General features: G+C 45.1%; 4 protein-coding genes across 4 annotated transcripts; all 4 read left to right on the top strand.

Moving 5' to 3' along the window:
* Positions 1–1,654: 1,654 nt before the first annotated feature.
* Positions 1,655–3,332, top strand: EYB26_005103 (uncharacterized protein; the record flags this gene model as incomplete). The annotated part of the gene is made up of 3 exons (XM_054264393.1): positions 1,655–1,876; positions 1,946–3,094; positions 3,165–3,332. 3 exons carry the CDS (start codon positions 1,655–1,657, stop codon positions 3,330–3,332), a joined length of 1,539 nt encoding a protein of 512 aa, XP_054120368.1.
* A 2,596-nt stretch (positions 3,333–5,928) lies between these two features.
* On the top strand, positions 5,929–8,829 carry EYB26_005102 (uncharacterized protein; the record flags this gene model as incomplete). The annotated part of the gene is made up of 7 exons (XM_054264392.1): positions 5,929–6,037; positions 6,106–6,250; positions 6,311–6,509; positions 6,569–6,692; positions 6,756–6,872; positions 6,926–6,979; positions 7,034–8,829. The coding sequence occupies 7 exons, from the start codon at positions 5,929–5,931 to the stop codon at positions 8,827–8,829; spliced, it is 2,544 nt and encodes an 847-aa protein (XP_054120367.1).
* A 1,716-nt stretch (positions 8,830–10,545) lies between these two features.
* Positions 10,546–12,494, top strand: EYB26_005101 (uncharacterized protein; the record flags this gene model as incomplete). Its single annotated transcript, XM_054264391.1, has 8 exons — positions 10,546–10,792; positions 10,850–10,965; positions 11,033–11,099; positions 11,168–11,307; positions 11,364–11,649; positions 11,705–11,995; positions 12,062–12,175; positions 12,271–12,494. The coding sequence occupies 8 exons, from the start codon at positions 10,546–10,548 to the stop codon at positions 12,492–12,494; spliced, it is 1,485 nt and encodes a 494-aa protein (XP_054120366.1).
* Positions 12,495–12,955: 461 nt separating this feature from the next.
* Positions 12,956–15,435, top strand: EYB26_005100 (uncharacterized protein; the record flags this gene model as incomplete). Its single annotated transcript, XM_054264390.1, has 6 exons — positions 12,956–13,147; positions 13,199–13,371; positions 13,436–13,549; positions 13,615–14,612; positions 14,696–15,120; positions 15,187–15,435. 6 exons carry the CDS (start codon positions 12,956–12,958, stop codon positions 15,433–15,435), a joined length of 2,151 nt encoding a protein of 716 aa, XP_054120365.1.
* Between the last annotated feature and the right edge of the window lie 152 nt (positions 15,436–15,587).

Genomic DNA, 15,587 nt, shown 5'->3' with positions numbered 1-15,587 from the left:
GCGGCATCCGTTTCCACACCCGCTCGAAACCAATATAATTTGTACGGTCAGCATTAGCTGCCAACAAAACGATATAGTGACAATTTGGTGTATTGTACTCACTGGAGTTTCCTATTTAGGGTTAATGGGGAGACGCAGCTGACTTTCTAAAGCTCACCCAACGAATTCTTCGATAGAAGCTTGAGATCACGGTCGCCACGGGCAATAGCACATGACTCGACGGTCTCTTTGATCGACCCTTCGTCGACTTCTATGGCCCATCAAGGCTCAGCACTGCGGCAAGGGCTAACCCACTCCGGACCCGCGAATATGAGGCCTATACTTTTCCTTGAAAGAGAAAACGTCTATCGTGGGGGTTTGTGTCAATTTCTGAGTAAGAATGCCCCCCTGACATTTGAAGTTCCGGGCAATAGTCAATCTGAGGATCGATGTTTGCGAGCCTTATGAAACTAGGGTGCTCGTATTTCGTTTCAGAAACTACGGTATGCTTTGGGCAATCTTGCTGTATAAATTAATATGTGTGGCGATTCGGGTGAAAGATATACAGATGGTCATCCTCGACTGAGTACGTACGGAATGTAACTCTAAAGATGGGTTTGATTCCTTTTGATGGGTAGACTCTCGTAATCAGGAGAACCTTGGAAAAGCCCAACTTATCAGTCTTGTAGAATATAATCCTGAATTTCTCTCGTTAAATCCATGGGAAGGGGGGGTGGATGGTTTACTATTGGATCTATGGACAGGGATGATGGAATTAGTTGAGTAGAACTCTTTGGATACTCGAACATATCTATTCCGTTTTTAGCCCGTATTGAAGATGAAGGCTAGGGATATTAACAAGTGTCTTGCTAGATGAAGTATCGAAAGTATTGCTTCAATTCCCCCAACCCACTTGATGATAGAGTAGTTAATCTTACCCTGCTGGACTATCTATCCTGCGCTTAGGTTCCAGGTAAACTGGGTTCCAAAAACACTTTGATTTGAACGGAATATGTGCCGATCGAGCTCTCAAATGAATCAGAGTGTCATGGCGTAATCTCGAATATTCATTGTGGTAGTAACCATAAGTAGTCGCCAAGTTTGATTTAGTAGACACATCCACGTTCTTTGTTGATGATAGGGTTCCCAAGCTTGGACTCGAAAACGACGACAAAGGAAGCTCATCAAAGAACTAGGGTGCGGATGTTCACCAAATTTCAATTTTTTAGGAAAGGACACTAACCTCAGGCCGATATCCCAACAAAGACTTCCTCTAATGCGAGACAAAATAACAATAATAGACGAGAGACTTCTTCCGACGAGGCGTTCTCAGTCGAAACTGATAGAGCCTAGTCTTTCTTTTACAATGAAGTGGCAAATTCAGCTCTAGACTCGACAAATTAGAGGCGAGAGATGTCTCTATGGGTAGTTGGAATGACCCATGGCACAATGAAAAAGGGCATTAGTAAATGGTTATCATGGTCTTATAACGCAGGTACAATGAATCGAACGCAGATCTATTAGACTATTTCTGGTTGTTAGCACCTATCTATCCCTATGGAAAGTCCTATATTTCAGCGTATGCTTTTCTGAGTAGTTCTCACCGGTGCTGTCTGGTGTTATTAGATGAATATTCGCTCACCCGAACAATATACTTTCAAGACCAAAGAGAAACATGGCTGCGCATACTATCTGGAGTCTGTTTATACTTCCTACACTATTGACAATCGCCCTTCAGTTTTTGCGAAAGAGCATAAAACGGAAGGGTGCAAAGAGACTTATAAAGTCTTCTCAAGTATTCTGGTTTGGTAGAAGGAATGGCCTATGTGCTGATGCACGCTCCAAGCTGTGGACTTTTATTAAAGGGCGACAGCTTTTTGCTGATGCTTACTTCAAGGTGAGATTATAGATCATAGTGACGATAACCATGGTTGGGAAGCTGACCCAGATGTGCTATCACTAATAGTATAGCAGCAAAGACTTCGTTACAAAAATCTCAACGATATCTATTCCCTTGGTGCTGGTGCCGAAAAATCAACGCAGGTGGTTCTTCAAGGAAAGGTCAGATGTCCTTGACCATAGGGCGACTGGCTTCGATGCCGTTGAATCACTTTATACGATGCCATGTGGGCACATTCTCGACTTCCCGGCACACGTCAAGCTCATTCATAAAGTTCTCACCCGGGAACTGCCAAATCTTACGGACAATCTAGTCCAGGAGATAGAAGAGGGTCTATTGAAGAATTGGGGATCTGATACGGAAGAATGGCAGGGCGTTGAAGTGTGGGACACAGTATTGATGCTAGTGACCCGTACATTCAACAAGATCTCTGTTGGCAACCCTCTCTGTGCCGACCAAAGGTATTTGAATAACACTAGACGTTATGTGACTAGCATTCATGCGATATCGGCCGTTATCCGCGTGCTTCCAAGCTGGGCAAAGCCTCTTATAGGCCCGATACTATCTATTCCTTGTTGGTTCTTGTACTGGCGCGGTAAGGGATTTGCAATGCCGTTGATCAAAAGCTATCTGGAAGAGGCCCAGATGGAGATTAATACCTACGGAAAATTCTCAAACAAACGCAATGTCTTCGCCATGTGGATTGTCCAGGAGGCTATCCGTTCCCAAATCCCGCGCGAACTGGACCCGGAAACCATATACGCACGATTGATGACGATGAACTTTGCAGGCATCCATACCTCGTCCTTCACAACGGTGAATTTGTTGCTGGACTCATTATCGCGACCCAATGTATTCAGCATGATGAAGATAGAAGTTAGCACGACCTATCAGCAAAATAAATGCAAATGGACCAAGCCTGCCGTGGACAACCTGAAATTCACTGATAATGTCCTCCGTGAGAGCATGCGCTTGTCGGGTCCTATTGTGCGATTGATCAGAGAAGTAAAATCTGAAAATGGAATTCTGCTTAACGGTGTGTCACTCCCCAAGGGCACGAAGATTGCTACCGATATGCATAATATGCATCGTGACGAAGAGATATATAAGGATGCAAACACTTTCAATCCATTTCGTTTGAATCCGTTCACAGGGCGGCCCATGCCACCTGCTGTTGAAACCAGTGAAAACTTTCTTCCATTTGGACATGGTCGAGTATGTTTCCCCCAATCAGTTATCTTTTTGCAGCAGTTCAAGTATTCAACCCGACTAACATTATATCTAGCATGGGTGTCCCGGCCGTTACTTCGCCAGCCATGAGATTAAATTGATCATTGCAACTATTATTATGAAATATAATATCAAATTTTTGGACAAACGTCCGCCGAACGTATGGATGGGCGATTCGATGATACCTCCTCGTACCATACTGAGCGTGAAGCGACGGAGCTAAATGTTTGATGCATCCATCGAAACCCACAACCCTAAGCAGAAAAAAAAGAAAGAAAAAAAAATCTGTTCGTTAATACTCTCGTTCCATTTACTTTGTTAGTATGATCTTATTGGCCACTACAAATCACTGTTGAATTTGCACTTATTGATGTTTGTGCAAATTCTCACCACTGATATTTCCATGTATAAATCCTCCCTACAATCGTCTTCCATTAGTCTAACACAAACTATATTTCGATGTCATAATTATATATACTTGATGTTCCGCCATCAGATGGCACTTTATTAACTAATAAGAGATCATCTTTTCCGGATATACTTGATCAAAAGCTCATGCAAGCTGATGAGGACAACGTACTTTACTGTTCAGGATGTAGTAATAATCACACAGGCTGACTTTTTATCCTAACCATTGTATGGGGTGATTTTAACTATCTTGTTTGGATATGTAGGCACGCGATCCCAGTTATCAAAGCTAGGAGGGGAGAAACGTGCAACCGGAGATGAGACTGAGATTGGTGGTAAGGACGTGATAGGTGATTCTTTCTCAGGAAGTCTGTCAGCAAAGCCCTGTAGCCATATTAAGATGATAACGACTTCCAGCTACTTGTGGATCAGTTCTAGGAGGACTACAAGTAGCGACACCACCATTCAGCATGATTGGATCATGGTTTTACTCCATTTCGTAACGTCTGTCATTTGCCAGGAATGAAAGTTTGTAATACATAGTGTGATTTAAATTGTGGGAAATCAGTTTCATCAAGGGCATGATTCCTTTACATTACAACTCGTTCCTTTTTCACGCTGTAGCACTATGTCTTTTTTTTGTAGGTCACTAGCCTGAGCATAAGCTGTCGGTTTCGTCTACCCTTAATGCTATTCCTGGCGGATTATCTAGTTCATTAATTTGTTATTGAGCTTTCAAACACAACTTTAAAAGGTCTACGAGGCTCTGCCTAAAACTAATAGCCCAGCCTTGTTGAGCCTGCTTTTGCAAACTTTTTCTCCTCTGAAATATGTTCGTTCAAGTACTCGCAAGGAATAATCCCAATAGAAAAGAATGCATAGTTCTCATAAAGCATTTGAAACATGGCGGAAGTGGCCACATTCTACAACGGGGAGACCTCTCAGCAAAGCATAAGCTTGCGGCTCCTGTCATATCCTAGGCTGCTCTTCCTGATGTTCAGAAGAGGGATCTCTGAGTGGGCTGGACCAAGGTTTCAATCACCTACTCAGGAATAACCAACCTGGGATGTAACTAACAGCAGTAAAATGGCCAGTGGCTCTTGGACGTTCCTAACATTGTATTAGGCTACTACTATCGACAATTCTTCGTTCGACGTTCTTCTTGATGAACTGCCGAATGACGTGAGACAACTCCGTAGAGACCAAGGGCTGGAGGAAGTTTTCGAGGTCGATTTTCTGCTCACATGTGCTCGTTTAGCCCGAAATGGGGATACTTGGAGGATTGAACTCATGTCGGAAGACGGGCAATACACAGCGAAGACAGACCCAATCTGCCTTCATAACCGAAAGTGTTGTAACCTTAACCCATCTCTTATATTAGAGACAATGATAGGTACCTTATCACACGACATTTACGTCCCTGAAACAAGCACTAAATGGCTCTAGAGATAATTCACACACTTTATATATTTCATTGCATGTAATGGTCACTTCTCTAACCATCGGATAGTTAGATAGAACACAAACGGACAATGGTTATGTATCTCATCGCGGGTTGTCGGCATTATCGGGTTACTTGAATCTATGACTGGAGTATGCGTCAAACCAACTGTAGTGAAGGCACTAAATGTTATATGAAAGGTAGCCATACCCATTTTTAATTATGCTTGTTCTTCTTGCCCAAACCCTAGGGATATAAAATAGGAAAATTCAACCGGAAACGGATAATGCTATTCAGAACAAGGAAACTTATTGCTGGGCAGGAGGACATTTGACCTGATGTATTCCTAGTGAATTGGTCGTTACTCTATCCTTAATATATTGGCTTCCTTTCTCAGACTCTCATAAATCATTAAAACAGGGTTTATATGACAGGGGATCTGGCCTTTACATTCGTCCATCGAAAGCACATAACGTGTTCATCCCGAGTATCCGCGCTGGTTGCAACACGAGAGAGCAGTTTTCACCAGTAATATTCCTCTGAACAATGCCACACAGATTTTACGATCAAAATACGGAATGGGCGTAGTATTTATATTTCTTATGTTTAAATTTTCAACTATTTTTTCGGTGTTAGAGCCGAGATGGATCGGTTTGAAAAAGACACGGAAATCATCCTCCGTCTCCGTCAGTAAAAAAGTAACTTCAGATGGTGGTATTCAACCTTTAATCCACCAATAGCGCCAGCATATATCAGCGAGCAGAAAACAACAGCACCGAGAAGTGGAGACAAATGATCAATCCAAGACTTGTTGTAGATATTCTAAAGTCTAAATTGCATTTATTTATCAATGGATGGATCCTACCATCGGATATCCATTATAGCTGTTTATGTACACCTTTTTATTCCATCGAGCACCTGTGCATGCTTAAGTTGATGCCCACCATCGATTGACCTCTTTATTTACACCATGACATTTGGTGTAGGAGGGCCATCTCTCCTTACTGTTTGCTTGCTGGCTACTTCAGTCAGTAGTGCCGTATTGCAAGCCTATACATGGAAAAACGTAAAGACAGGAGGTGTGTGCTTGCATATGTTGCTCATCAGAGAAATTTGGCTGATAGGATATGGGATCTTTTCCTCACAGGTGGAGGAGGTTTCACTCCCAGCATCGTTTTTAACCCGTCAGTTCCCGGCGTTGCTTATGCCCGCACCGATATTGGAGGCCCATATCGCCTCAACCAGGATGATACATGGACGCCTCTGCTAGATTCGGTAAATAATAGTAACTGGTAAATTATCTACTACACTGACGACCAAAGAGGAATACTAGGCTAATTGAGTATGATCAGGCACAACTGGGGAATTGATGCCCTTGCCACAGATCCGGTAGACACCAAGCGCTTGTATCTTGCTGTTGGTATGTACACAAATGATTGGGACCCCAATCCTGGCTCCATTTTGCGATCAACAGATAGTGGAACCACATGGCAGGAGACAGTGTTGCCATTCAAAGTTGGAGGAAACATGCCTGGTCGTGGCGTCGGAGAGGTAAGCCGATCTTCTTTTTGTGGCCTTGAGTCGACCATTGATGGGAATGTTAAATCTAGCGTCTTGCGGTCGACCCCAATAAAAATAGTATCGTCTATTTTGGAGCTAGGAGCGGACATGGCTTGTGGAAAAGTACGGACTATGGTGTTACATGGTCCAACGTCACTTCCTTTACCTGGACTGGTAAGGGCGTCCAGTTCTGGCTTCAATAATATGAATTAGAAGAAGACTCTGAAAGCCCTCTAGGTACTTATTTCCAAAACGCTAGTTCATCCTATACTGCAGATCCCGTGGGAATTGCGTGGGTGACATTTGACACAACTTCTGGGACCAAAGGGTCTCTAACACCAAGAATCTTCGTCGGTAAGCTAGATTAACGGTTTAAATTACCCAGAAGTTGGACTTAACGGGATCAGGTGTTGTCGATACTGGAAAGTCAGTCTTCAAGTCTGAAGATGGTGGTGTAACATGTAAGTGTCCCCCCGCCTCTCTCACAAGCCACTTTTGACGGTACGTCGTTTTAGGGGCTTGGGTTTCGGGAGAGCCTATGTATGGATTTCTTCCACATAAGGGCATCTTATCCCCAGTCGAAAAGACATTGTACATCTCATACTCCAATGGCGCCGGCCCTTACGATGGTACGAATGGCACTGTACACAAGTATAATATCTCGACAGGCGTCTGGACCGATATCAGCCCAACTCCAATGGCCAGCACTAACTATGGATATGGAGGTCTAGCTGTTGACTTGCAAGTTCCTGGTACTGTTATGGTGGCGGCCTTGAACTGCTGGTGGCCCGATGAACTCATATGGAGAAGCCTAGATTCGGGTGCGACATGGTCCCCAATCTGGGCTTGGAATGGATATCCCAACCTTAATTACTACTACAATTATGACATTTCGAACGCCCCCTGGCTGCAAGATAATACTTCAACGGCTCAATTTCCAGTTAGTGTGGGATGGATGGTTGAGGCGCTAGCAATCGACCCGTTTGATTCAAACCACTGGCTATATGGTACCGGAGCGACTATCTACGGTGGCCATGATTTATTGAAATGGGATTCCAATCATAATGTTACAGTGAAGTCACTTGCTGTTGGTATCGAGGAAATGGCCGTGCTTGGTCTTATCTCACCTCCAGGAGGGCCACCCCTTCTATCCGCTGTGGGAGACGATGGAGGCTTTTATCATTCCGACCTCGACAAAGCGCCGAACCAATATTTCCACGATCCTACTTACAGCTCGACGAATGGGATAGATTACGCTGGCAACAAGCCATCTTACATAGTGCGTTCTGGATCAAGTTCAACTTTGCCTACCGTTTCAATCTCCACTGATTTCGGTTTGACATGGTCTGCCGACTATGCGGCATCGTCCAGCACAGTGCCTGGAAGCGTTGCCATTTCTGCTGATGGGGATACTGTGCTTTTAACATCAACAACAGGTAGTCCTCTCATCTCGAAATATAGCAGTAGTTTCAGCACTGTGTCTGGTTTGCCATCATCAGCAGTAATCGCATCCGATAAGTCGAACAACACCGTGTTCTACGGAGGACATGCGGGTAATTTCTATACATCTACTGATGGTGGTGTGTCATTTACCAAAACTGTTAGTCTTGGCTCTAGCGCTGCTGTTAATACCATCCGGGCTCATCCATCTATCGCTGGCGATGTCTGGGCTTCAACGGATACTGGGCTTTGGCATTCAACAAATTCGGGCTCGACTTTCACGCAAATAGGCAGTTCCTGCACGGCTGGCTGGAGCTTTGGTTTTGGTAAAGCGGCAACTACGGGATCATATCCTGTCATATTCGGTTTCTTCACTATTGACGGTGTCACTGCCTTGTTCAAGACTGAGGATATTGGTGTTAATTGGCAAATGATTTCTGATGCTACGCATGGATTTGGCTCGTCATCAGCCAACGTGGTCAATGGAGACATGTCCAATTATGGAAGAGTCTTCGTTGGAACCAATGGAAGGGGGATTTGGTATGGAGAACCTAGTGGCAGCCTACCATCATCAACAGCGTCTGGGACAAAAACATCAGCAACCGGTATTACTTCATCTACATCATCTATCACGAAATCGACTTCTGCAACCATAACGACCTCGAGCATAAAGTCGACCTCATCGTCAACTACCCGTACATCTTCGGTCGTAACAACCACCACATCAGGTACCAGTGCTACCGCGGCACCGTACGGTCAGTGCGGTGGTTCTGAATATACAGGTCCAACCGTCTGCCCTAGTGGATGGACCTGTACCTTTTATAATGACTACTATTCTCAGTGTAAGATTTACCACTCAGTTGCACTTTAATTTTACAATTTGGCTAACAGCCTGCGTGCACAAGGCGTACAATCTTAGGCATTCTACAGAAAACGATGAGAATCTATGTAGGTAGCACGAAAATTATCGGACGGGGTAAGTGAACCAGAGACAATTCTATACTGTCAGACGGTTTTTGTTATTGTAATGGAAAATATTCGTCTGAACTCGAGCCATACCTATCGCATTTCAGCTTCGAAATACCAGCGGGCAGTCTTATCAAATTGGTTCCCAGGATTAACTATCCAATACCTATATACCATCTGTCAGTCGTTGCTAGATACATATGTGACGTTCCAGGGAAATACAGTGTGTTATTGTCAATATAGGGTAGATCTAGAGCACGTAGTTTACCATTTTTGATCATGATATAGCTATCATAGCCTCCTCAGATACCAGGATGTCTCAAGCTCCAAAGCCTAGAATACGCTTTAACCCAAATCTCAATTCTAATTCGTCCACTCTTTTCGGGGCGAGTACAGAGAATACTCTCATGGACAAACATATATTTTCTTGGACAATAAAAAATGGGAGCATATTGTTTCTGTGTATATGTTAACTTACCACGTCAATTATCGAGGCATACCTTGCTCCTCACAAGTAATTGAATTTATCTAACCATAACCCTAGTGACAATCATCTCTCCATCTCGAATAGATGAACCAAGAATATCGATATATTCCAAAATACCCAGGGCAGAGTTGTTAAAATTAGCAAGCAGTTTCTTTAGCTGGTTCATGACGTTTGGTCCAACTATGGTGTCTAAAGATCCCGTCCACATGTAGAACTTTCGTTGTTCGAGATTGGCACCAAGTACTGCAAACCATACGACTTTAACCAAGTTATTGTATAATATTTAATATACAGATGTGGTGAGATTTACTTGAAGATTGATGATGTTGCAAACACTTCGAATTAGAGGTTCTCATGACTTGTGTTGACTTGATGGTGTCACGGCTCTTTCGTCCTAAGCATGGCGTCGGATCGATCTGCCATGTCATGCTATGAGGATGGATGGATGTACAGTAAGCTAGTGGAGAAATTTTGCAAATCTGGGGTATCTTAGATCTCCATCTCGGCAAATATGTCTTAGCTGAAAGCCATCTTTCTGCATTGATTCCCACGTTCCCCGCATTTTTGATGCCATCTTTGCAAGTCCCTGCACAGACACCGGACCCGAAGGCACTTCCGTGGTTCGGATCCGAACGATCCTACGTAAGTGGGAAGAACCCCGGGATAATCACAACAGAATTCCTTATCTCAGCTGCTCAGACGCCCCCAAGGTAGTTTACTGCGTTAGCGTTTTTCTTAGTCCACGACTCCACTGGAGTCTGCGGCAGCTAAACCCCTTCGGTGTGTTTTGCAAACCGCTTCGTACCCGGGTTCTTTGATCAGTGGCTACGTACCTACATGTGGCCATTGGTGTGGTCATTGACGGAGATGGCGTCGTCCCACAATTTCGGATCCGATACATACTCCGTACTTCGAACAGCTCGTGGCCTTGATCTGGAGCCATTTCCCCAGGTATCTATCTAGCTGTGGGCCATACCCCGAGAATGAGGGGAAGCTTGGCAGATACCGAGCAACAAAGAATGGAACGACTATTTAACAACCAAGTCATCTCGACTTCCCGCTGTGTTTTCAGTGACAAGATACCAGAATCTTGCTGGTTTATTCTCTCACAGCACGACTCTATACTGTATGACAATGTCTTCTCCTACCCACTCCGACACGGAAAAGCCTAGTGCCAGCGCTATCGAAAATGGAATCCACAATCCGTTGCACTCAAGGGAGACGGAGAACAAGCTTCTGCGCAAGATGGACCTCCGGCTAATACCCATGCTTGCTACCTTATATTTGCTTGCCTTTCTGGATCGCGGCAATATCGGCAATGCAAAGATCGAAGGAATGCTTACTGATTTGCACATGACAGGGCAGCAATACAGTCTCTCTCGTATGTTTTGGCCTACTATTCCTGATGTGATGGATCAAGATGCTAATCAACACACAGTAACGGTGTTTTTCTTCACATACGTGGCGTTTGAATTACCTAGTAACTTACTGTTGAAGAAATTGAGGCCATCACGATTGCTGCCCCTTCTAATGTTTGCCTGGGGCATTGTCATGGTATTCATGCTCCATTTTCTGTGTAGAAGCTTATGTATTACAAGTTACTGACGGCTGTCTTGCTCAGACATTGATGGGAATTGTGCAGAACTATCATGGTCTTTTGGTGTGCCGTATTTTCCTGGGAGTGGCTGGTGAGTTCATTGTTTACCGGTAATGAGTAGTAGGCTCGAATTTCTGATATCTAGTCTTTATCGCGCAGAGGCTGGCCTTTATCCTGGAATTGCCTACTACATCACCCTGTGGTATCCTCGTGACCGCGCTCAATATCGCCAAGCTCTTTTCTTCAGTGCAGCCAGTGTCGCCGGCGCATTCTCTGGGCTTTTGGCCTACGGAATCGCTGTACGTATCCATACTATTCAATCACAAGGTCCGTACACTTACTGAAATGAGTATAGAAAATGAACGGTGTTGGTGGATATGCTGGCTGGCGCTGGATCTTTATTCTTGAAGGTCTTCTCACAGTTGCAGTCTCCCTCATCGCGCCATTTGCCATTCACGATTTTCCAGAGACTGCAAAATTCCTCACTGAGGAGGAGAGAGAACTCATCATTACCATACTGCGAAACCAAACCACCGGCGAAGGCTTCGTCCACGCTGATGTCATTCAAGAAGAGACCAAGTTCCGCGCCCGCTATGTAATTGACGCCTTAACCGACTGGCAGATTTATCTGGGCTTATTCAGTGTGTATCCAACTTTCCCCTTTGCTCGCTATCTTCTAATACGTTCTGTATCTAGTGTATTGGGGTATTACTTGTCCTCTCTACGGTATCTCTTTCTTTCTGCCTTCCATCATTAAGGACTTGGGATACACCTCATCCACAGCCCAGCTACTCACAGTTCCCATCTACATCACTGCTGCCGTGGTTGCTATTGGTGCTGCCTGGCTATCTGATCGTAGAAAACAGCGATCTCCGTTCCTTCTGTTTTTCATGTCGCTGATTGCTATTGGCTTCATCGTCGTCATTGCATCATCCGGACGTGGAGCACCGGGTGTTGTTTACTTGGGAGTCTTTATCGCCGTTGTTGGTACGTTTTATTTGTTGTATTTGCTCTGTAAATTTGATAATCTAATGTGCTCCTGCTCTACTTTAGGCATCTATCCTGCGTTTCCAGGGAACGTCACGTGGATCGCCGTCAATCTCGCTGGAGACTATAAACGAGCGGCTGGAATGGCATTGCACATCGGTTTGGGTAATATGGCTGGAGGTAACTTAAAATCTTTCTTCTACTTTGCTGAATACACGCGCCCCAGTTCGTCGCTTTCCGTGGTCCCGAAAGCTAATGTTTTTCGTATTCGACAGCAATGGCATCCAACTTCTACCGTTCACAGGATGCGCCCAAGTACATCCTCGGTCACGCTTTGGAGCTCGGGTTTTGTGTCGCTGGAATTATTGCCGTGCTTATTCTACGTCGGTCATACGAAACTATAAATCGTAGGCGTGACCAGATCGACGTATCCCAATATGATGCCAATCAAATAGCACAGATGGGGGATCGGTCACCCATGTTCAGGTACATGTTGTAGACTTGAGGTGGACTTCTATGACTTCCAGGACTGCAGTGGATTATAAGCTTTACAAGGTTGTCTTGCGAGTTTGTGATTTATCGGTCCAGAAAAAAAAGACCCCAAATAAGTAGTATCGGTACCTAGGTGCGTCAATTAGATATATATATATATATATATATATATATTGTACGTGGAGTTCTTCCGGAGATACGTAGCAGTAGTGCTCTACATGCTAAGCCAGCCACTGAAATAATAATACTTGGCAAAGTTGCTGCACAAAATATATCATGTCAGAGAGCAGATACGATTATCGCGATTTTCATACACATAGGCTGATACGATACAATGGTAGAAAGCACGAGGGACGTGCGCTGAATGGGGAGACCCCGGATCACCAACTACGGTTTGTCAGGTCTCCGCCCCAACTCAACTTTTCTCCTCATCTTCATTTCCCCAGGTAAATGCCCAGTTAATATATCATGAAAGATTTCACATCTTCCAGCGTCAAGGGCCATCTAGTCCCCCGGCGCACGCAATTTTCCAGCTGCGATGCCTGCCGCAAATCTCGCGTGGCGTGCGATGCGATGAAAGGCCGATCCGCTCTGACTAGTCCGACGTGGATGAACTCTTGCACTCGATGTCAGAATCGCGGCCGCCATTGTACCTTTGAGGTAGCAAATTCCCTGAACTACAAAGGAGCCAACATGTTAATCAAATTCCAGTGGATTGAGAAGGCAGCCTTGCCCAATAGTAAACGAAAGTATGATGTCCTCAGAGATGTTCACGAGCCTCCACCGACAACGCCAGAAGCGCGTGCGACACCGGAAAGTTTGGTCGGTCACAGAAGTTCCGTCCAGAATTGGAGCAGATACTCCACGCGGCCATCAATCGAAAGGTGATAATCCTCCTGGCTGGAAGCGACTAGTAGTCACTGACGGGACAACCCCCTCATACGACAGACAAAACCCAGTATCGACCCCAGGCGACACCCACGAGTGGCTACGAGAAATATACGAGGGCATCTTTGAGGATGTGTTTGGATCTTGGCTGGGGAATTATAGCTGTCCTTACGTGTCTGTGCTCGTTTCTTGAGCGCATCGTATGTGTGAATGAGAGCCTTGACTAATTGCTGTAGCAGTTTTCGTGATAATGGCTGTCAGGACCCGAAGCAATTAGCCTTGTCCGTCAGCATTTCCAGACTTTGCCAAGAATGTGACTATTGGATGAAAAGAGTACAAGGTCAGGGTATGAATTTGTCCGAGGAAGGGGAGTCTCCTGGCGAGATCGACAGTGACCGACAGATCAATCACTCCTTGTCTTGCGCAGTCTCCGCATTTTCTGCTAGGTGGCTGCCCCTAAAAGAATCGTCAGCGTTGAGCGAACTTTCAGTTATGGATATAGTTGAGAGCCTCTGGAGAGAGGTACGACGCGACATTCTTCGAGTCATCAATCGCCCTTGTTATCGGTCAGCCTTGACCTTGTTTCTCTTTGCACTCACGCCAATTCCAGCTCGAGTGTCGGAGGAAGAAGAAAATGATGGTATCCCAGCGCAATTCTGCGTTCAAGTAGCCCTGCAACAGGTACTCACATTACGTGCACTCCAGAAAAGCCTCGAATTCAACGGATCCAAGGTTACTTCAATTTCATCAGCAACGCTACCAAATACGACTACCAGCCCAGCACCAGTAACGAGAGATTTTCTGGGGATTGAAAGCATGATTTATTGGGCGGCAATGACCTTTGATACATCGTCATCACTCACGTTAAACACCAAATCCCTGTTATCGCCTGGACTGAGTCTTGGCTTGGAACAAGAGCCATCCTGGCGACTCGTTCGCACTTGTACCAACGTGTTTCACGAGGAAACCGAAGCCTGGAGAGCACAAGGAATTCATATCACCGAAGAAAGAGCCAATCAAATCATTGCATCAGCGGCCTCGTGGAAATTGTTCGTCTGGAAAGCAGCCGCATTGGTCAAGGAAGCCCTCCGAGAGGGAAGGGAAGACGAAACCGTCCAAGTGGCTTTCGATACAGCAGTGGATGCAATCAATCAATATAGTCTCACCTATCATGATTTATTAATTGCTTGTGAGCGCCGTATTCAATTTTTCAGCCACAAGACGAAGCTCCGTTGGTGTAAGTGTATCACTCTCCGCTTCTTATAAGCTTTACGGCTTCAATTCCACAAATTCACCCAAGCTAAGCGAGTCTATATCTAGATGAGCTCATATTACACTATAACCTCAGCATATTGGTCATGTTGGACGCGGTGGAAATCGCCGGTCGCATGGATCTATTAGAAAAGCTGAAAGTTGTCAAAGCAGATGCCGAAGGCAGCTTATTCAATTGCCTCATATTTGGCCTAAATAATCATTATCTTGTTCCTCGCAGACCAGTGGGGGAAGAACAACATGGTATACAACTTGCGGAGGAGGATGGGAGAGCCGCAGCACTAGAATTGACAAGGAAGGTACCCTTGATTGCCATCGACCCTTACCCCCACCACGTTGTTGCCGGGGTGCGAATTTTATGGAAGGCTGTTGAAAGGGATCTTGAAAACGACTGGCTGGATTATGGTGTCGCGGAGCATATGCAGGATACAATGCTCAATGCGCTGAAATTACTTCCCCAGGCGTCCAAATCGGTACAGACAGTGCGACAGCAGGCGGAAGCATCTTTTATACGAAATAGGTATGATTTAGGGTGTTAGTTGTATGAATATCATTCGAGCCTCGACAATACACATTATAACGTCGAGCGTCTCAAGCACGCTTTTATCTCAGGAACCCCAGCCCAGATGAGGATTCTTAGCGCGAAGCTACCGGCCGGTAAACAACGCTGGATTGCTACCGGTAGTGGCCGCACTAAATTTCTGGGCACCACCCTCAAATCAATCATACTGCAATGTTCAGCGCAGCGAGAATCCTCGCCCGAGGGTTACTCAGCCCCTACTCCGTAATAGTAACTACTCTGTACATACTTTTGCTCGGCGATCATATGATGTGGGTACCGTACGTATGTCTGTGCGTGGCACTGCGTGCCGGTGTGCGTCTCGGGTCTGGGCATAGATAGGTATTCGCGAATGTAGATAGATAGATAGATGTTTATTAC

Source organism: Talaromyces marneffei, chromosome 4 (assembly GCF_009556855.1).
Source record: "Talaromyces marneffei chromosome 4, complete sequence".
NCBI classification, from domain to species: Eukaryota; Fungi; Ascomycota; class Eurotiomycetes; order Eurotiales; family Trichocomaceae; genus Talaromyces; species Talaromyces marneffei.
The sequence above is the reverse complement of the archived record's forward strand: the minus strand, read 5'-3'. Positions and strand labels throughout refer to the sequence as shown.